Raw genomic sequence first — 22,382 nt, 5'->3', positions numbered from 1 at the left:
ATTTGTTTTAGATTCTTAGCATATTAGGTGGGGGCAAATAAGTGAAAATCTGTCTATATAGTATAATATTTTCTTCATTTTTAACCTTTACGTATGTTTAAATGGACAGAAAATATTGAAATGGCATGTCAATCTATGAATGGTGGCTCCGGTTGATAAATAGTCCAAGCCAAGCTTCCTTTATTTTGTGTAATTCTCCAGCCCTTCATTTTATGATTGTGTCATTTTTTAAGAACGAAGTGGCAAGAGCTAACAGATACACTCTGGAAAGACCTGCTTCCAAATAAGTGCCACGCCCTTTCCACGAAATCATTGGTGGCTCTCAGAGGCTAGAAAGGGGTCTGAAGAGCCCCAGGGGAGAGCAGACATCCCAGGAAGAGTCTGTTCCAGAGAACTCTAGGTTCCTACCCTCCCATTCCCACCACAGGACAGAAAGAACTCTTCCCCCTCCATACCCAGAAGGCAAGACATCTGGGCTGAGGACAGAGAGGGAGGGTGGCAAAGAGACTGGACAAGCAGCCACCTGCCACGTGGGACAGGCCACCCGTGGTCCTGATGAGGCTCCCCACAGCCACAATAAGCCCCAATGAACAAATGCTTTGAAAAAGAACAAAAGCAGCGTACTTCTTGGCCAGTGAGATAGCTCATGGGCAAAAGGCTCTTGCTACCAAGCCTGACAACCCGAGTCCAACCCCCAGAAACTGCAAGATGGAAGGCAAGAACTCTGACTCTAGCCAGGTGTTCACTGACTCCCACGCACACCGTGACAATGGACAGAAAGAGAAACCTTTCTGTCAGGAGCATAGAGGCGGCAATGCAGACTGCAGAGCCTGTGCCGGAAGGTCCCCTTTGAAGAGAATGTAGACGGATGGATGCGCAGATAAAAGGCAAAGAGGATGAGCAGGAGCGTGGCGTCATAAGAAGCCAAAGTTAAGGGGAAGGGAACAGTCACAAAACCGCATCCCCAGCAGCACCGGGGTAAATATCAGACACCAGGAAGCGTGCAAGTACCGTGGGAGACTGACTTATTTCAGGATTGGAGAAATCTGGCAGATAAGTCAGAACGATTTGACTGATCCAGTTTATATGATAAAATGCACGCACACACCTGTGTACTACATCTCTCAAAGAGATGCTGTCATGTAGTGGGTGAAAAAAAGCAGGCCACGGTGGGCCATACTCAATACAGTGAAAAAGAAAGCCTGAGAAATTCATCAAAAATGTTTTGCCTTTCAGAAGTATTCTCTTACATGGCTTCCACCCTTTTCTCTCTGCCTCCCATGGAGGCCCCTACTGTCAGTCAGTCCTCCTGGTGTCCATATTCACATATGCAAATCAAAAGGGAGCCTCTCTGGTTTTGGCTAAGTTGGAAAAGTGCTTGCCAGCAACCTAGGCCCACAGACTGGGTGTGGTGGCCACACTTGTAATCTCAGGGCTCTAGGTCATTCTTTCTATACAGCAAGTTTTGAAGCCAGGAGACCCAGGGAAGGAGGGAGGAAGGAACCCAGAAAGGTGAACTTGTTCTGTCCCTTGGGCTCTGATCTGAATTGAGCTTTTGCTGAAGCAATGACATCCTCGTGTGACTTAACTTCCTTACTCATTCCCTGGGCTTCTAGAACGACTCAGCGAACAGCGCCCACAGGAACTGCTTGAGGGCAGCCTGCTGCCACATGAGTAAGCTATTTCCTTAGCATGAGTGGCCAAGGCCGCAGCTTTCTACCCTGAGGTTTACAGGTTCTCAAGGGGGGTGGGCAGGAAGTGACCTCAAGGTCCTGACCTCCACACCTGCTACAGCCATGCTCACACCTGAAAATACACTCTTGTGCACATACAAACACACAGATTTTTTTTTTTTGAACGAGCAAACCATTTTCTAGATAACAGAGCTACCCCACCCTGTCACGTGGCCTGGCTCACGGGCTATACAAACAGCCACCACCCCAAACTGTCCATAAACCTGACGGGTACCGGCGCCTTCTGACTCAAATGTCAAGACACACCTGAGGGAAGGATGGGAACACTGTTCTATCTAGATGACAAGAGCACACCTCAGCACTGTCAATAATTGGTATTTTAAAGAAAAGGAAATCTTAAAAAGACTGCAAAGGGGGGGGGGGCACATGACATGAAAGAGGCAAAGACTATGGAGGTTGCCAGGGAGGATGGGGACAGGAAGTGGGGGGAGAGGATGAGGGAGGAAAGTCTGCTAAAATTTGCTTTGTTCAAAATCGTTACAGTGACATCTAAAGCCTTGTATTCTAAGGCCAAAAACCGCAGTAAAGTAAGTGGAAGGCACTTTCAAGGCCCTTTGTACTCCAGTATACATTCTTTCTAAACATACATCCAAGTAATTTACGGCTGAAGACAGGGGCTCTGGACAGGGAAATGGGAGCGCACTCTCTAGGGAGGGCAGCCCGGTCTTCAGCTGTGGAGAAGCCACATCGCCGACAGCGTCCACCACCTGCTCCCGAGGAATGTTTGTGCTGCCATTTTAATGCCTTTGGTGGCTCCACTTTATAGGTGATGCCAAGGCCATCCTTAATGTGATAAGCAGTGGGAACTCCGTCAGGCAGATGGCCCTGCAGGACACACAGGGACCTGAAGAGGGCATGCTCTCGTAGTTGTGAGTCTGCTGGTTCTGGAAGACTGGGCTCCTTTGTCAACAGGATGTAGCTGGTCTTCCCAAACTGTCAGTGACCAAGAGAGGAGGTGCCCCAGGCCAGGCCAATTCTACATCACAGGGGGACACACTAGGATATAGCTTATGGGGCCATTCCTTGACTTAAATATATATTTGTAGGGATTTGGCGCCCCATAATGTATAATGAGGGGGGTATTTCAAAACAAAATATGAAGGACAATCATCACACCTTCACAATATTACACAATGGTTTGTCTGAATTCTAAAACACCCCCATCATTTCTAAAGTACATTGTACATCAAGCACCGTGCCACCTCCTGCTCCTAAGTCCCCAGCAGCCACGCGTCTGCTTTCTCTCTTCAAGAAGTCATTGATTCTGGATATTACCGATGAATCAAAACATGCAATGGAAGGTATTTTTGTGTCTCCCTGACCAACTTTACTCTACATATACTCCCAAAGAATCGGAAACAGATGTCTAAAACAGAAACGAGCCCATGAACATTCCCGGCAGCGCATATGCAATCGCACCCCAAAAGGAGAGACGTTGGTCTGTCGGCTGAATAAATGAGGAAATGAACTCTGTTGTCCATACAGACGATGACTCTGCTAGCCGCAAAACAGAATGAGATACTGGTCTGTAACACATTCTACCATGCTGGACACCAAGGGGAAACAGAAACAAAAGGGACGGGCAGGCAACCGCATTGCGTGGTCTTACGCATAGGAACTTCCTCACACATGGCAACGTTCGGCCATAAGCCCCCAACTATTGTCCACCAGAACAGCTGCTCAGGCCACCAGGCAACCAGGAGAGACAAGAGACACTCACTGTTGGTGCCCCCATGACCCTAACACCCCTGATCTTCTACCACACTATAGAAGAGGAGAGCGTGAGCACACAGCACATGCTCATGGCACCGGCGAACCTGGGTGAGGCATGTGTGCGTCTGTGCATGCGACTCGGGCAGAAACTTGAGTTTTCCCTCGGCCGTGTTGACTGAGCCTGCGCGGGTCAGCAGTGAGGAGAGAATCACTCCTCATCTTTCCCCTGCACCAACCCGTCCTCGCTCCGCTTTGGAATATGCTCCTGTAGCCAGCAAGGCACCACAGAGATTTCGGCTTGGAAATATACTTGGAAGCCGTGTGCGCCTAATTCAGTTTCGTGCTAACAAGATGATGAAAACCCATGTTATCCCTCCTCCTCAGCATCTGACCGGGGATGATTCGTCGGACACCAACAGGAACTGGGCAGTTATTCTTAAGAGTCAGTCCTAACATGCTGATGACACAGACATTTCCATACATCTCAGCACTTTGTTTTCTTTCTAAAGCTCCTTCTGGAGCCACCCTGATAGCTGGGCAGGGCTCCTGGGGGCTGAAGGGGCTCGTGGCTTACCGCTTCCATCAGGCCCTTCACCGTGGGTGACTTCAGCATCAGCGCGTCGAACACGTCATCATTCTCCTTCCTCACGTACAAAAGCACTGCAAGAGAAGGGAAGACCAGTGTGACTGGCAACCCAGGGGACTGCTTTCTGTCACATGGGCATCTCAAGACATCACCTGCTCCGACAGCAGGCTAACTCCTATTGGATGTAAGCGCTCTGCTCTGCTGCCTGTACCCATGCTTGAGTTTCTCAAGTTGGGCAGGCACGAGGTTTCTATGACTACTTCCATTTGCATCTTTGCTCACTTAGTCAACACCACTGAAGGCTTCTGGGTACCACAGGCTGTCTACACCAAGAGTTGGGGTTATAGCAGAGAGTTAGTTCATCCAGCCCTGCCTTTAGGGAGTTTGCTGTCCACTTGGAGAGGAAAAGCTTCAGACAATTCAGACACCACTGTGAGAATCATGAAGGGAAAACCATGAGTCAGTGCTTTCCAGGCAGCTCTTGCCATGGTGAGGGTGAGAGCCAGGAAGTGGGGGTTCAAGGATCTCCGAGTTGTGGAGATCACGGGAGCATCAAGTCTAGGAAGGGGTGACATGGGAAGGATGAGGGGGATGGGCAGACAACCTACGGGTGCACAGGGCTGCAAGGGCGATGGAGTACTGCCTGGGACAGTCCAGGAGAATCACAGAGGTGAATATAAGTTCAGCTCGGGCCCTGCCGTGGCCATAACGGCTCGATCTCCCCACGCCTGCATCACCTGGACAGAACACTAGGATCTACCACGTAGGGTCACCTGCAGGTTCTGTGAAGTAAGGCCATGTGGTGAGCTTAGTCTAGTGCTCAAGCTACAGAAGCTGTCGGGCAGCTGTTGTGGTTCTTCTCACTCCTCTGTAGAACTTCTGAATTAGAGACTACTGACTAAGATAGAAGGGGCAGGGACTGCAGATCCTTAGCACTGGAAATGGCCCTCAGAGAGGCTAATGCACCTGCACAGACACGGCCACCCTTGCTGCTGCTTCTCCTCATCTCCATGCCCTCCAACTGTGCCCACCGCTCTGGCAACCATGCTGCAGATCAGTTCTCAGGAAAAACAAAAGCTGGCCACCATCTCTTGGGTGCGATCCCGCACCCCAGAAGGCTGACTGTTCTCTTTGTCCTGCAGAAGCATAACTGCTCTTCCAAGGGGCCAAAGCTGAACCCTGCATCTGTCCACAGCCCAGCTCAAAAAAAAAAAAAAAAAAAAAAAAACCCAGTGAGCCTAGATCTCAACTACAGTCGAAAATCCTCCTAGCTGCCATCACCGCCCGCAGAAGAACAAGATCTGGAACACGAAATGTGGTAAATCCAAACCTCCGCACCCCCAATCCTCCGTCTCAAAGGTTCCTTGAAGCTGCTGCTTATAAAGGCCCCTTCCGTGGCCAGGGACTCTGCCCAAGGCCCCTTCCGTGGCCAGGGAACGTTTGGTCAGAATAGGATGAAGGGAAGATAGGGAAGAGAGGGAGGAGGAGAGACTTAGGCACTACAGTGCCTTCTCTTCATCAGACATAAAAATGGAGTTCCAATTAAATAAGCAGACTGACTATGTCACCAAAAATTTACAAATTTAGTCCCTTGAAGCGATACTATATAGCTTACATGCCGGCTAAAACTGCCTAGTAACCAGAAGGTTATCAAAAGAGGAGGCAATGTGAGAAAAACACAGAAAAACACCTAGAACACAGACCCTAATTGTATCCAGATAAGGAAAGTTAAATTCAAGGGGAAGCCCCAACTGGTGGCTATTATTTACTTGATGGAAATCCTGAAGCTCTCAACACCAAAAAGGGGGGTGGGTGGGGGCATTTCCACCAGGCTGACCCTAGGGAAACCTGGAATTACATTCTATTAAAATGAGCATACAAATAACCTCTACTCAAACCATTGCCTTTCAAGCATGATTGTCCTTGTTGCTCGGAGGTGGCTGGAAGGTGCCAGTGTTCTCCATCTGTGCCAGGGAGGGGCAGCGGCCAGAGTGTATACTGGGCTACAGACCACTAGAGGGCTTGCCCAGGGAGTTCTCATAGCTGCACTCTGTGGTGTGGCTATGGTAGGGATCATTCCACCGTAGCGATCACTGTACACCTCAGACATTGTATAGCCAAAGGCAGACAGCCAACCTCTTATGGAGCCAGATTCTGACCCAGGCACCCCACAAAATAAATAAATAAATAACAACCAATAGCGACGGCTTTGGTGCTAACTGTGACCACCTCCTTCTTGGGAAACTTCCTACAGATAACCGGTAGGAGCCGCCATTGACCCTGAATCCCTGAGCCAAGGCAAGAAGCCCAGGGACTTCTCCATCCTTCCCCAAAGCGGGGGTGGGGGGGTGGGGGTGTGGGATGGGTGCGGTTTTCTTTCCACTGGTAGGTTAGGGTATCCTCTATGTCTCTCTGACTTGGAAGCATCAGAAAGCATGCCTTAACTTTGAATTAACGTCCAGTACACTTTCTGGTGGTAATCCTGGTGCCAGTTTCACAAGCTCTGAAAAACAGTAGCTGGGCCAGCTACCAGATTGTAAATGTGGAGCTGAGGTACAATTCCACATACCAGAGTGACTCTTGGTTTCCCTGTGACTCTTCCCTAACCCAGTAAAGTTATGGAGGAAAGGATACTAAGGAATGGAGGCGAGACTATGTGACAGAGAGCTGGGAGCCAGAGGCTTTGTGGGCATGTCCAGCCTGTTGTTGACCATTTCCACCTATTGGTTCATGGAGATGGGGCACTGACACACACACACACGCACATACATACACATATGCACACAGCGCACACACATGCACACATCACACACGCACATACATACACACATGCACATACACACACGCACACGTGCCGCCTCTTCTGAACTGTACATCACTGCTGAATGACTCGGGAGACACTACCATTCTCCCAAGCCAAAGGAGAGGCCTGTTACTCCCGTGTGAGGAAGACCCACCATGGGTGGCACTGATTCTGTCTCGGGGTGAGTTCTTCCTGACAAGACACAACCCAGCCTTTACACAGGGACGGCTGTGCCCTCGGCCCTGCCGGTGTGGCGTGCCATGGAGAGATACCTCGTTTTATGTTTTCCTCCTTAATATGCTTGGATGGCGTCGGACCAAACTCCTCTTCCATGGGCCGGAACATCCGTTTAACGAGGACGCTGCTGCTGGAGAAGACAGGCAGAAACGGTAAATACAGAGAAGAGTGTCACACGCTCTGGGCTCTGCGAGCGCCTGTCCTTTCTCCGTTCACACCTCTCTTCCCCCTGCAGGTCCCTAGTCATCCCCACCGAGGGATAAATCACACACCATCTTTAGAGGGAAGACCTAAGGCTCCATGCTGAAAATGGACCCACAATGTGGGGGTGCTGGGCCCATCTCCCCTCTTCTGTTCACAAGATCAGGGCCACAGAGAAGCTGGTTAATACCAGTGGCTACGTGACACCCACGTCACAGCAGCCCCTCACATCCATCCGAGGCCTGGCTTCCTGGGACTCCTGACGGTCCCTTGGAGCACAGTAGGGGACAAGACAGGCCACCTCAGCAGAGCTCTGCTGGGGATTGTCCTGACTACCCACAGTTCTCCCTTCCCTAGTTGCCACAGGAGGAGGTGGGGCTGAGCCCTGAGCCTTGTCTGAGAGCTGTGCATTTGCTTCCCAAGTCCCTGAGCATTGCAGGCACACGAAGGAAAGGGAAAGACCGCGTGAGAGGAAAAGACATTAGAGAAGTAAGATTAGCTATTAGTCTCAGGCCCACAGATGCGGGTCTGTGGAAAACATTAACTTCTCTGGGGGATTATCTGGCCCATCACTTAGAATTCTTAGGACAGAAGCTCTGAGGTCAGGCCATCTTGACTGATATAAAATCCCTGCTTCACAGTTTATTACTGTACAGATTCGGACATGTTTCCCAACTTCCTTGGGCCTCAGTCTCCTTATCTTTGAAAGGAGACTGTTGATGCAGAAATGACAATATTTGAGGAACTGGAAATATTAATTACACTGAGTTGATCATTACACGCTATGTACATGTCAAATGATCATCCCATGCCCTGTAAATGAGTACAAATATTAGGTATCAAATAAAAATTAATTAACTTATTAAAAATTTAAAGGAGGCTGGAGAGGGGGCTCATCAGTAAGGATTGCATGCCACTCATGCAGAGGACTGGACTTAGGTTTCGAGCACCCATGTCAGGTGGATCAGGCTTCTGTAACTCCAGGTCCAAAGGATCCAACCCATCTGCCTCTGTGAATGTCTGCACATATGTGCACATACCCACATGCAACTTACACACATAATTTAAAAGAAGAAAAATTAAAAATTTTAGAGGCAGGTCAAGAAGGGATCTAATGAGTGTTGGGGACTCACAAGGCCCTGGACTCAGGGTTAGTATCAGTGAAGAGCCAGACAAAGACAGAAGATGCTAATGATCACAGACTGCAGAGGCTTCTGGGTAAAAAGTATGGAGAAGACCAGATTTTCTATCCAGAGCCAACAGTTCAACTACCACTTGGTTTTTCATGGGCGATAGATACATAGTAAGTCCAATCTTACAGATAGCACAAAATCATGCAACTCCTGAGTGGCTTTCCTGCCATCAGAGAGCCATCCATCACTTCCCGAGCAGGTTAGTGGAAACGCAGAGGTCATGGCACACTACCCGTGGACGGTTCTGGTCCCAAACCATTTCTGTTCACGCTAGTAACTTACATCATAAAACCAATGGTACTTAACTTCCCTTCTCCTATGCCAAAGGGTGTATCGGCCAATCATATTCCTTCACACAAGTTCAGCCTTCACAAAGCACACTCCATTGCCCTTGCCCTCTTAAGTCTCAGGAGCCCTCTGTGGGCCAGCTTCTGACCACAGAGACAGAAGGCTCAAACGTGTCCATGTCCTTACACTGGTGATCCAGCCGATAGCAGATGCCACCTTCGAGGGGACCACCTCATGAAAGTTACAAGAACCTGAGATAAGATGAGGACAGGGAATGAAGTCAAGAGCCAGCAGTCTTATTTTATTCCCCTCTACTTCAAACGATGAAAACAGCAAAGGAAAAAAAAAAAAAAAAAAACTCTAAAACTCAAGTCCTAGCTGGGGACCATGTTTAGGGTACTGCCCCCTCTGGCTTGTCCCGGCTGCTTTGCCATAACAGCGGGTCATGGTACTCTCTTGTCTTGGAACCGGAGTGACCATGAACTTAGGGCTAGAAGATTATTTTTAGAAGTGGGGGAGGAGCAAACAGCGGCCAGGGGCCATTAAACTCATAATCACTAAGTGGCCTGAAATTGTTCCAGCCCTTGTCTCAGACTGCGAGAGTCAAGCTACTTCACCATGCAAGATTCATCTTTATTTCTCCAGTCCAGCTACCTTGAAAACACCTTATTCCAAGTCACAGACTTTTTCATCAAAATGTGAAAATTATGTATCAAAATAAAATTAATAAAATTTAAAAGGAGGCTGGAGAGGTGGCTCAGCAGTAAAGAGTGTATACGGCTCGTGCAGAGGACTGGAGTTAGGCTCCGAGCACTCTCCTAAACCACATTTCTTTTGGGGGACCAAACAGGCTTCTCCACACTATAGATGTATAAACCCAGTAGGAGTCAATAAATTTTTCTTGTTCTGAATTCAACAGTTTCGTGTATTTTCAAAGCAAGGCCAAACAGGCAGTTATGATTTGCCTACTCTCTAATGAAAAGAACACAGGGTGCAGGGCTTGTGGTACCTCGTGACGCTACGTGAATCTTTTCAAAGATCAGGGAACCATGGAATGGTGTTTCTCTGGTGCCATTGCCATCCCTCTGACCATCAGGGTAGAAAAACTCGGGGCCAGCAACATATTTAGCCTTGGGCTCATGGGCTCGATCACAAGGAAAACCCAGGACGATCACAAGGAAAACCCAGGACGTTCGGCGAAAACGTATGGTGCCAAGAGAGCAAAGAGAGGTGAGCCCGATCCTCGGCAGCAGTCCTGGAGTATTTGGCAGCTTCGTAAGGGCCACACGCGGTGGTACAGGGAGCTAAGTCACAGAGGAGTAAGGAGTTTGGCCTGATCCTAGTCCTGATGGCGGCTGGGACAACGCCACTGAAGATGGTACCTTCTCTGAGCTACATGAACACACATGGTGGCCTCAGAGACCCTGACAGGCATGAGACAAAACAGGGCTCTCTTGGCCAAGGTCAGAAAGCTATGCAGTAGGATCTGTCACCCACTCCCAACCCCTGCGTGCTCCACAGCCACAGGTCAAGAATTGAGGAGATTGGGCAACAGAGACACAATGGCTAAAGGTGAGTGAGTGGTGGGAATCATGGGTAGGTGTTGGTTTGACCCCTGCTTCAATCATGTTCCAACTAGATGACTTGGAAGAAGCTTCCCAGCTTCTCACAGCCCTTCTCACAGTGGGAAATCTGGGTAAATTATGAAAATAACATGTGTATAGAAGTCAGTCCATAGCCAAGGAATCCACATTCAGCAATGGCCAAGCTCCTGCCATGCACTGACCCTGAAGTTGCTCAATCAGAAGATGTGTAAAAAAAAAAAGGGCAGGACATGGGTCTCAGAATGGATGTGTGAGCACCAACACAGAGAGACTGGGCCAATGGAGTTACAGGCGGGCCACTGGCTACTTAACTTAATAGTCCATGTGCAAAGGGCGGGAAGAAATGGGAGGCAGGGGTCTGTACAGCGGGCACAGTCCCCTCACATTCCCCAGAGTCTCCCCATGAGCTAATATCAGGCATTTTACTAGGTGAAATGCTAAGGGCAGAGGGATTGAAGAGACAGCCTTCCACAGCATCCTCAGTGCAGACTAGAGAAAACCAAAGCCGGGCCCGAGCGGCTGGCACCAGGCTTCATGAGGATAAACAGCAGTCCGGGGGATGGACCCGGACCTCCTGAGCTCAAAGCCAACATTCTTTTCATGACGCCATGCTGTCTCTTATAAAATATGTGATTTAAAGATTAGAACTCTAATCATTTCTGTTTGTTCCAACCACTGAAATTTGATTATTTCTGTCTCAAGATAAAAAGAACAAACTTAATTGTTTTTGTTTTTGAGATGGGAGTTTTACTGTGTACGCTGGGACGGCCTCAAACTTTTGTGCCTCGGCTGCCTGCCTGATTTCTGGGATCACAGGCGTGTGCCACGATGCTTGCCTTTCTAATCAATACTCAGAGCATTTACAACTGATTTTAGGTTTGGTCCTGGTCAAGGTTCCAGACCTCAGCAGCTTGAGAATCATTTAATTAGTTCCTTTGAGATTCCTCCCTTTGAGATGGAAGGGGGCAAACTTTCTCTGATGAGGGCCCAACAATAGATCTATGGATGTTTCAGCCTCCTGCTGTAACCACTCAATCCTGCTGCTGTTTTACAAATGACATTAAAGATGGCACATAAGGGAACTAATACAGATGTGTCCCAGGAAACACCCTGCAGAGGCTCAAGGGCACTTCATCTCACATGTCACGGATATCATTCTATAAGACTGTAGACTATCCAAAACCAGGCAACTGGGGCTGGGTGTGGTAGCACACTCCTTTAATTCCAACACTCAGGAGGAAGATGCAAGCATATCTCTGTGAGTCTGAGGCCAGCCTGGTCTACAGAGTGTATTCCAGGAGAGCCAGAGATCCATGGTGAGACCGTGCCCATCACACACCTGCCCCCTCTCCACACACACCAAAAAAGATCTGGCCCTGTCTGTCACGTGACAACCTCTGCTCCAACAATGGGGTCAACAATATCTGCTATGCTTCTATCACCAGCTATGAAGTGTCTTATGACGGATGGGGAAGCCTAGGTTTGACTGTGCACGGGGAGGAAATTATCTCGGGGTGTTAGTGACACACACTAATGAAAGCAATGGACATAAAACAGATATTGAGGGATGAATACAACTTTAACTTGCTTTAAGAGAAAAATATAGTGTTCAGCTTATAAGAAGGGAGTTCCCAATATAATAATTCATGTGATTCTAAACATGTTTATTCTAAAAAAATCAAGCTTCAAAAGACAAAAAAACCAATCAAACAAAAAACAACTTAGTGGTGAGTTGGAGAGAGCTGGCTTGGAGGTTAAGGGCACTGACTGCTCTTCCAGAGACCCAGGTTTGAGTCCCAGCATCTGCAAGGCAGCTGACAATCACCTGTAACTTCAGTTCCAGGGACCTGATGCCCTCTTCTGGCCTTCATGGGTACCAGGCATGCAACTGGTACACAGACACATGCAAAATACCTATACACATTTATTATTTGTTTGTTTATTAATTTAAATTTAGTGGTCTCCCACATGGGAAATTAAGACGTTAGGAGACAAAACCGTATTTTAACTAGGGTCAGTTGCAGGCAGGAAAAGCAGTTTGAATGCTGAGGCGGGAAAAGGCTTATCCAGAGAGCAGAGCAAGAACCAATGGGCAGAGGCTAAAAGCTGCTTAACAGATAAAGAACGCGCTATGATAATCTCAACTGTTAACACATGAGGAACGAGGGACCCCAAGGAGATTTGTAAAGCACACTTTTGAATGTGTCTGAGAGGGTGTGTCCAGAAAGAATCCGTTAACTGGAGCAGACCGTACTAAACATGGCGGAGTCATTCAAAGGCTGGAGGCCTAAATGACACAGAAGGGCACATCCTATAGCTGGCAAAGACATTCTTTTGTTTCTAGGCCACAAAGGGGAACAACGTTGACATCTGCCCCTACCTCTGCCCCATACCCAAATGTAATGGCGCCAGCACAGCTGGTTCCAAAACCAGGCGCCAAAGTACCCTTTCCCCAAACCTAATTCTAAACTCTACAATTCTAAAAGCTGAAACCATCCAGCCCGTACAAACAAACAATACAATGAACTTCCTCGTATCAGAGAGCATTGCACACACACACACACACACACACACACACACACACACACACACGTAGAAGGTGAAGGCAGCTCAACACCTGCCTCCCAAGAATGTGCTATAGACGTTACGACGGCCAAAAGCATCGTGTTGCCAGCCTTGGAATAGCCCTTCCATAACTGCAAACTTCTAAGTGCAGAAAATGAGGTAAGGATAGAAAGCACATTGAAGAGTTAGCTGTCTCTACAAACCTCCAGCGGTATATGTTCTCGGCAAAGATGGAGAGCATCTTGTCCCCGTTACACAGAGACAACCTTTTATCTGAAGCCCACAGGGCAGTGAAGAAGTTCTCAGCCTGCCCTGTCAGGTCCCAGTCAAGGACTTCACCTACAATGCAGCTAGGAAAGTCTCTCACACTCTCAACTAGATGCTGTGGCTATCAGAAAGCTATCAGAAAGATCTTGGCAAACGGAGCACTAGAAGAGATGGGTCACTTTTACTCAAGGGAGACCACAAGAAGGAAGGGGGACAGAAAGAGGGGTGTGTGGAAGAAAGGCAGCCACCCAGCTACCGCCACCCAACAGCCCCTTGGCAGTTCTAAGTCACAAGCACACAGGAAGTCCCACCTCTTGCCCAGGGTAGCCCAGGGTCAGAAGGTCCATTGCCACCCACATAAACATTAAGTGCTTAGAACGAAATGGCCTGTATCTTACCCTTCTCGTTCATCATCTGTGTTGTAATACACCTGTGGGGAAAAAACAGACACATGTAGACCGGGAGTGGAGCAAACCTTCTCTTAAGGAGAAAAAGATACATTTGATAAACAATGTTTGCGCTCTCTCTCTCTCTCTCTCTCTCTCTCTCTCTCTCTCTCTCTCTCTGCATGTGTGTGTGCACACTTGTGTGCGTGTGCATGCGTCTAAGGAAATGCAACCTCCTCGTATTCTCACTCAGAATGATGTTTAGATTTTATAAAGAAATTCAGAAACATGACTATTTCTAGGGAAAGTTAGTCTGGCCTAACCAGATTACTCCCGCCCTCTGCACTGACATTAAGAAAAACCATTGGTGAGATCCAAACACACTGTGTTCAGGCTGTTGGGGGATCCCTAGGTGGGCTGGCTCTTGAGTAGTCAAGAGAGCCATAGCCAGATAGCAGTAACAGGGCCTCTGTGTGTGCTCCCCAAAGGGGTCTGCCTTACCCTGGTTTCCCAGAGCCACAGATAAGCAGGGTCTCAAAGAAACAAATGGCCAACTGAGGTGCCTGTTTAACATACCAAAGCAGATGCTGGCCAGTTCTCTCAGAATCCCTCAGTACCTGTGGCTCCTCCCAGCATTTTATCAGCCCGCCCCCACACTGAACCCCTCCCTCCCAGGGGCGGGGCTTCCACTTCCCTCTATCAGCCTGATCCCTGTATAAAAGCCATTGGGCTACACTGCTCTTCCAGCCTCTTGGGTGGTGGTTCCTCTCTTGCTCTCCCTCCCCATCTCTCCTCTCATGGTATGGTTTAGACTGCCAGCCATGTTCGGCCTGGACTCTTCCCTCTACCTGCTTTCTCCCTTATCTCTACGATAAAATCTTCTCCATACTGTAGGAGTAGCCATGTCCTCCTCCTTTATTTCAATTTTTCATTCATTATCTACCTTCAGGCTGTAAAGGTCATGTGGCAAAGAGTAGCTCTCCAAGGGCGAGTGTTGTTAGGAGAACTCAGGGGCAAGCACGGTCAGAATCTGTGAAGCCTCCTGCAGGGCAGTGGTGGCATGCACAGAGGCAGGTGGAACTTTGTGAGTTCGAGGCCAGCCTGGTCTACAGAGGGAGTTCCAGGACAGCCAGGGCTGTAACATAGAGAAACCCAAACTGAAAAGAGAAGGAAAAGGAAAGGAAAGAAAGGAAAAGGTGAAGCCCCCTTACGAATGATGCAAAAGTACAGCGGGTCCTTTGTGGCAGTGTGGGCTCTTGCCCCTGTTATTTCTAAAGCTTAACAGTGGGCGTTTTGTGAATTGCATCTGTGTGTGTGTTTGGGTGGTCAAGAATACCCAAATCAGTTTTGAACATTCATGTAGTCTCTTTTAAAGCTGGCACTGTCCCTGCCCAACGTGGACCTTGGCAGCCTCCCTCCCTTGCCCTCTCAGGGGCTTCCAGCAGCACTGGGGGTGTCAACAAACCCAGGCCTAGTTACATAACGAATAAAGGTACCTGAAATTCTCCTGAGTCATTCTAGAGAGCAGCTTGGATGTGTATAAGAACTCTGTCCTTTTAGATTTTTTTATGACTATTGTTATATTGGATTTTGTTTCTTCTTAAACAGAAAGCCACAAATGTAAAAGCCATGTTCAGCACCCCAAGCTTCAGTGCAGCATCCTTCTGCCTCAAGGACCTCTACAGCACCCAGCTCTTCCCAGAAAGCAATGTTTAAAAGCTCCAGATAACCTCTGTTCCATCCTCTGCTTTGCAAAGTGATTGACAGCAGGCTATTCACAGGACAGACAAGTGACAGCCAAGAGTAGCTGCCCAGACCTCCAGTTAGGCGCACTCTGGATCCCAGGGTCACAGGCTGTGGAGTAGGCTTAGGTCAAACAATACCAATCCAGGGTCACAGGGACCCCACAGTGCTGTGAAGCAGGCTTAGGTCAAGTAATACCACCAATCCAGAGTCACAGGCACCCCAGGGTGCTGTGAAGCAGGCTTAGGTCAAGCAGTACCAAGCCACCAGGCTGCTTTACCTGGTGAGGACAACAGACTCTCCAGGTCACTGTTTCCTCAGAGTCTGCCTTGGGCGTGACACTGAGGGGTGGGTGGGGCTATGAGACCAACCAGGCTGGGACTCTATTCCTCTTGAGATTCATTTGTGTATTTCAGAGACATCTTGCCAAGAGACTACACATCAGGCGACTTTCAAGGGTGACGTGGCACCACAGCCAGAGTCGTGACGGGAAGCAGAAGGGTTTAACTCTGTTAGCTATTGCTCGTCTGCAAGATGTAGGGACCTCACTCCCAGCTACAGGCTTGGAAACTTTTTAAAAAGGGGACAGAAAACACACACACACACATACACACCATACACACAAACACCATACACACACCATACACACACATGCTCACATACACACCATACACACACATACACACCAAACACATACACACGCTCACATACACACACGCACACATACACACGCTCACATACACATATTCTTGCTGGCTGTCTTCTCTGGACAGCATTAATCCTTTCCTATGTTTTGCTTTCTATGGAATAAGGCAAGATAGAAATGTAAAGTAGTTCTTAGCAGAAACGCACTCCACACAGAAAGTATGGGTATAGTTATCACCACATTATATCATGAACAGGGAAAGATGCTCACACATGCACATGTGGGTACACGCACACACTCACATGCACAGACACTCATGTGCACGTGCGCACACACGCACACACACACACACACACACACACACACACAAGTCCTCTCATTGTATAGCTGCCCCATCACTACATCAAACATTCTCCAGAAAGAGGAGACCCCAGCAATATTTCTCTTTCAGACTGAGGTCAGACTGAGGTCTGTCCCAGCACTCAGAGTGGGAGGGGCCTTGAGTTTCCCCTTACGCTTCTATTTCTCAAAACAGTCCTTTCACGCAGGACTCTGGAGTCAAAAGAGAACCAATCAATGCAAAATTAAAATCCCACTTAGTATGGCCAAAGCCCCTCTGGCTGACACTAAGGAACCTCTTTTATTCTTCTCCACATAGTTAAGCACCCTTAATGAAGAAAAGGGAGAAACCTTCCCTTACAGAAGGCTCGGCCATCACCAGCATATGAAAAGGCTGGGGCCGGCGGGCAGCTCAGCTCAGTGGTCCTGGAGCACAGGACGCAGGCATACTAGTACCCTACTTTTTGTTTTCACTGAGCAATATCATAATTAGTTATCCTGCGGATATATAGTATTCATCACTGAACTTGCAGCTTCTGCCTACACTTCCACAAAACTAAGCAGTCATGACTTATCTAACATTTATTTGGTTTTAAATCCTTCATGGCATTTGGAGATGAAACCATAGAATTTAGGTATTTGGTGGAAGAGCTACTATATGCTTTCTTCATCCTTCAGATGAGAGATGATTTATCCATTCAGTGAGAACTATTAATTAGTTAAGAAAAAAATTCTTGACAAGATCTTCATCCCCCCTCCCCCGCTAATGTAGGCGTTAAATGCAGTTTTACTTTTCAGCACTAGGTGGCGATGTGTGCCCTGATAGAGGCTGCTAGACTCAGCAGAACAACTTATAGGCAGAGGATCGGCCTTCTCCTGTTGCTTTGTCAACAATTTTCTAATAACAGCTCACACTTTCTTTGCCTTAGAATGTGAGTATTCTCTCAAGATAGTCTTTTCTGGGGGAAAAAAAAAGAAATCTACTTTTGTCCGCAAAGATACCGACTTTCCTATGCGGCTAGACACGAGGGTGTTTATTTGGGGTCTGCTCTGCCAGAGCGCCACGCGAGAAGGGCTCCAGGAGGGCGTGAGCAGCGGTCCTACCTGTCCAGTCCTCTGCAGGTTTGCGAAGTGAACATCCGGGATGAAGAGCACGGGCTGCGAGTGCAGGTCGGGCATGGTTTTGAAGTAGGTGATGTCACTCTTCTTCTGTAAAGGCATGGCGGCCAGCTTCCCGTCAGAGGCTGCGGGCAACCACAGAGTCCACCATTAGGGTTCCGTATGGCTGAGAACGCTCGGCTATCAGCTGGCTTCAGCCGAAGCCCGTGATTCTCCCCCAAGCTTTCTCGGCGCCCTAGACATGACTACGCGCTCAGTGAATGCGAGCTTCTAGGAAGTACTGCAGGAGGATTGAAAGTTCCTCCACTTCCTGCTGCTCACCCTGGAGTCCTGGGTATAAGACTTTTCCATACGAACGACTCCATCTCCCCCACCCAACACCAAGGGCATCCCGAGCCTCTCCCAACTCCTGCCTCTACTACAAGGGCAAAGCAGGCCATCTCTTGGGCACTTCTTTGCACCTTCCCTGGCAGCCGGCCTCCTTCTCCTTGTCTTCCCAAAGAACCCTGCTGGCTGTGATCTCCCCTTAGCACAGGCAACCTTGGGGTGAGGGCGGGAGTGACTCACAGTTGTTGCACTGGCTTTGGGAGGCCTGGCCCTTCCCTTTCTTCCTGTTCTGTTTTCTTTCTTCATCTCGGATTTTTCTTTCTGCTCCCTGATAGGGAAAGCAAGGAGAGACCAAGCATGAAAGGCTATTCACACACACACACACACACACACAAAGATGGGAAGCCTTGGCTCCCTCCCTGTGGTGCAACCCTCAGACCTGTAGGCTGCACTCTTGACCTGGGATCGATGCCAACTGACCCAGCTTGCCGCCTCTTCCTGTCGCGTTTCGAATCCACTAGGAAAGAGCTGGCTAACTTTTCTAGCTCGGTGTCACCTACCGAGTAACTCAGTGCTCTAACAGAGTGGCCGAGGCCCTAGCCCATTGAGTCTATGACTAGAATGACAGCTTTCAGACGAACATAACTTCTCTGCAAGTTCTCCTCTGCTTACGGTTATGAACTTGAAAGAATCAAGGAGGAATAAAGGGGCACACAAAGAGATGAGGGAAGGATTGCTCTACACATGGAAGCATCAATGTCCCCATATGCTCAAAGACAGTGCTCATTCTACTGCGTAGAAGAATCGTGCACATCCTCCCTTCTGCAAGAGGCTCTATAAAATATGCAAGCTCGGCATGGGAAAAGGAGCATTGTGAGGTGCATACAGGGCGCTTAGCGGTGTGAATTTAGTGTTCTACTCAAAGAGATTTGGGTCTTGCTCCTGCTCTGATGTCACGCTGTGGCGGAGTGTAACCTGGAAGTGTAGGATGAAATGACCCTCTTCTTCCATAAGCTGCTTCCGGTCGCCCGTGTTATCACAGTAGAGAAAACTAACTCAACAGACAGCGGGGTGAGCTGAGGAGAAATGTTCCCGCAGCTTGGGGATTTGGAGACTTGGTCCCCAGCTGGTGGTGATGTTTGGGAAGGGAGTAGGTTTTCTGGAAGAAGTGCATCATGGGGGTGGGTGTTGAGAGTTTAGGGCCTCACCCACTTCCAGGTTCTCTCTTTGCTTTGTGTCTGCACTGGACATGATCTCTCAACCTGCTCCGACTTTGATAGACGCTGTTCACTGCTAAAAAGATAAACTCTCAACCCTCTGCACCCATAGCCAGAGTAAACTCTTCCACAATTGTTTCGGTCATGGTGTTTTATCGCAGCAAGAGAAAAGTAAGTAACACAGAGGGATACAGCCCAAGAAATTTTACTTTTAAACTAGGGTATTTTTTATACTATTCTACGAGAGCAGTCTGGAATTGTTTTAAGAATTATTGCCTGCCACAGGGTAGTGGTGGCACACACCTTTAATCCCACCACTCAGCAAGCAGAGGCAGGCGGATCTCTGTGAGTTTGAGGTCAGCCTGGTCTACAGAGTGAGTTCCTGGACAGCCAGGCTATACAGAGAAATCCTGTCTCAGAAAAATATACATATATATGTATGACTTCCTTCTCTTCTGGAAAATACCAAATGGTGAACGTTGCAGATGCAGTGGGAAGACCCAGAGAGCAGGCTGGGAGGCCACAGAGGCCTCTGCAGGGATCAGGTTGGTTTGGGGACTGAGGTAGTAGAGGCCTCAGGGCTTGTGGAGGTAAAGCGAAGACCTGGAGTGGATCCCTACCACCAAGCTCGAGTCCCTGGAGATCTACCTGCTCTCCCCACCCCTTTAAAGGACCCAACATTACTGACTTTTTTCCTAGATGCATCCCTGAAGGACTGGGTTCTGAAGACCACACCCGTACAGACACTGCCATGAGGACCAGGTTCAAGGCTGTGGTCACTATTGAGGACTGCAGTGGTCATGCTGACCTTGGTGTTAAGTGGTCCAAGGAAGCAGTCACTGCCATCTGAGGGGTCATCTTGGCCAAGCTTTCCATTGTCCCTGTGTGGAGAGGCTACCGAGGGAACAGCCCCACACTGTTCCATGCAAGGTGACAGACTGAAGTGCCTCTGTGCTGGTGTGTCTCATCCCTGTCCCGTGCCCAAGAAGCTACTTATGATGGCTGGTGTTGATGACTGCTACACATCAGCCAGGGACACTGCCACCTGAGGCAACTTTGCCAAGGCCACCTTTCATGCCATCTTCATGACCTATGGCTACCTGACCCTCCTTGGTCTTAGGCTCCAACCCCCAGACCAGAAAAGATAGGTTCTTATTGCTTACACCACCTAGCCTGTAGTATTTTGTTTTAGCAGCCTGAGGACTAAGCCATAGGCCAATGCCAGCCACTAATTTAATGGTTAGAATGGCAAACATTCTGAGAATAGCAGCAGCCAAGACAAAAGGCAGCAGACTGGGGATGCCTTGACTATCTAATAGGCCTTGAGAATGAAAGGCTAGCACTTCCATGTGGTTGAGAAATGATTCCTTAGACACGAGCAGACAAGGGAGGAATGTCATTAAAACAACATCCAGTCATAACCACAGGACCTTTCTGACAAGCTGCCGTCTTTGCTCACCTTGTCGCAGAAGACCTTGATCTGGCAGTACGCTCTGTGGATGGGTTTATTGCTGCGGTTGTTGTAACTGTATGTGTCGATCTGAATCATCAAAGGAAGCCCTTTCACGCCCTTTTGGGAGGAGAAATCTGTACTCAAGCAATTCACGGTGATGAAAATCTAGAGGAGGGAGAAAGAGAAGAAAGTTCACGAAGTGCCATACAGAGGATCTCCAGAGTGACGCGAGCAGAGGCGTGGAGCGAAAGTCCAACGTGAACCTTTCAGGACAACGACAGATGTTCAATACTTTCCCATAGACACCTGCTGAACGTACAAATGTATGTATTATATGGCTGTAAACTTCTCTTTTTTTCAAGACAGGGCTTTTCTGTGTAGTCCTGGCTATCCCAGATCTCAATCTGTAGACCAGGCTGGCCTCAAACTCAGTGTGCCACCTGCCTCTGCCTCCTGAGTGCTGGGATTAAAGACGGGCCCTACCACATCCTGGAAAGAAAGGAACAAAAAAAAGCCCAGTGGTGGCACACACTCAGGTAGAACTCTGAGTTTGAGGCCAGCCTGGTCTACACAATGAGTTCTAGGACAGCCAGGGCTACAAAGAGAAACCTCGTTTAGAAAATAAAATAAATACATTCACTAGAAACTTCTGAACAATATGCTTACATATTTGACCTTGAAATAGACAATTTAAATGGCCTTACAGAAAGTACATCAGCAAAGCTGTACTCTCTTAACCATGAATGAGTTAATTAAAACACTGCTTTCGCCACATATCAAAGTGATCACTTCTGGAGCTGGAGAGACAGCGCAGCAGCAAGAGCACCTGCTGCTCTTTCAGAGGAACAGGGTTTAGGTCCCAGGGCCCACATGGTGGCTCACAATTGTTGTAACTCCAGTTCTAGGAGATCTGACACCATCTTCTGGCCTCTTGTTAGGCAGAAGTGGTGGCAAACACCTATAGTCCCAGTCTTCTGCATGAACGTGGCATGTATGCATACATACACTCAGGCACACATAAATAAGTTAGTTAATTAATTAATTAAAGAAGTTCTCTCTCTCCCTCCCTCTCCCCTTCCCCCTCTCTCTGTCTTAAAATTTTTACAAGACAGGATTTCTCTGTAGCTTTGGAGCCTGTCCTGGAACTAGCTCTTGTAGACCGGGCTGGCCTCGAACTCACAGAGATCCACCTGCCTCTGCCTCCCAAGTGCTGGGATTAAAGGTGTACGCCACAACTGCCAGGCAAAAGTTCTCATTTCTAATAGTATGACTTTCCTTAGCCTCTGACCTGCAAGGAAAGAAGGAAAGGAAGGAAGGAAGGAAGGAAGGAAGGAAGGAAGGAAGGAAGGAAGGAAGGAAGGAAGGAAAGAAAGAAAGAAGATTGAACTAGAAAAAACAACTTCCTTTTTAATCCAGCAGCACTGAAACCTGGTTGTATTTATATAAAATTCTTTTCCTGGACTGAGAAGTGTGGGAGCTGGGATAACTGATTATTATTTAATCTGGCTGGCACCTAATGCAATGCCTAGCAAAGAACAGAGACTCACAAAGCACTAGGTAGATGAGTTAACCTGCAGAAAGCCCACTGGATGAGAGTCAAAGCCCCAACTGCAGCCCCTACTCAAGCACTGGACCCCTAAGGGACCTCAGACAGGTCACTCAACATTCTCAGCTTTCCGCAGTCCCATTAAAGCACCTGAAGGCCTCTGCCTGCAGAAGAAACCTGAACACTAATCTCCATGTTAGTAGGAAAGATTAGGAGCTGGCAAGAGGAGGAAATGGGAAGGGGATCAGCTGAAGTAACAGCAGCATCAGCTGCCTCCTGTTGGCAGGAAGTGACGGCACACCAGCCATCCCAGCAATCAGGGGACTGAGTCAGGGGGGATGGTGAGGCCCAGTGCAACCTGGGAAATAGAGCAAGGTTCTGCCAGAGGGAGAGAA

The 22,382-nt window shown here is 48.4% G+C and overlaps 1 protein-coding gene across 1 annotated transcript in view; it reads right to left on the bottom strand.

Moving 5' to 3' along the window:
- Positions 1 to 22,382, bottom strand: part of Grhl2 (grainyhead like transcription factor 2) — a 116,118-nt gene that overhangs the window by 3,778 nt on the left and 89,958 nt on the right. The window contains exons 9-14 of the mRNA XM_038343081.1: positions 20,448 to 20,606; positions 18,012 to 18,099; positions 17,430 to 17,569; positions 13,610 to 13,641; positions 7,129 to 7,223; positions 4,042 to 4,127 (exon numbers count right to left, since the gene is read on the bottom strand). Of these exons, the coding sequence (XP_038199009.1) occupies positions 4,042 to 4,127; positions 7,129 to 7,223; positions 13,610 to 13,641; positions 17,430 to 17,569; positions 18,012 to 18,099; positions 20,448 to 20,606 (600 nt within the window). The remainder of the gene's footprint in view (positions 1 to 4,041; positions 4,128 to 7,128; positions 7,224 to 13,609; positions 13,642 to 17,429; positions 17,570 to 18,011; positions 18,100 to 20,447; positions 20,607 to 22,382) is intronic.

The sequence above is a fragment of the Arvicola amphibius genome, chromosome 9, assembly GCF_903992535.2.
Source record: "Arvicola amphibius chromosome 9, mArvAmp1.2, whole genome shotgun sequence".
NCBI classification, from domain to species: Eukaryota; Metazoa; Chordata; class Mammalia; order Rodentia; family Cricetidae; genus Arvicola; species Arvicola amphibius.
This window is presented reverse-complemented; position numbering and strand designations above follow the sequence as displayed.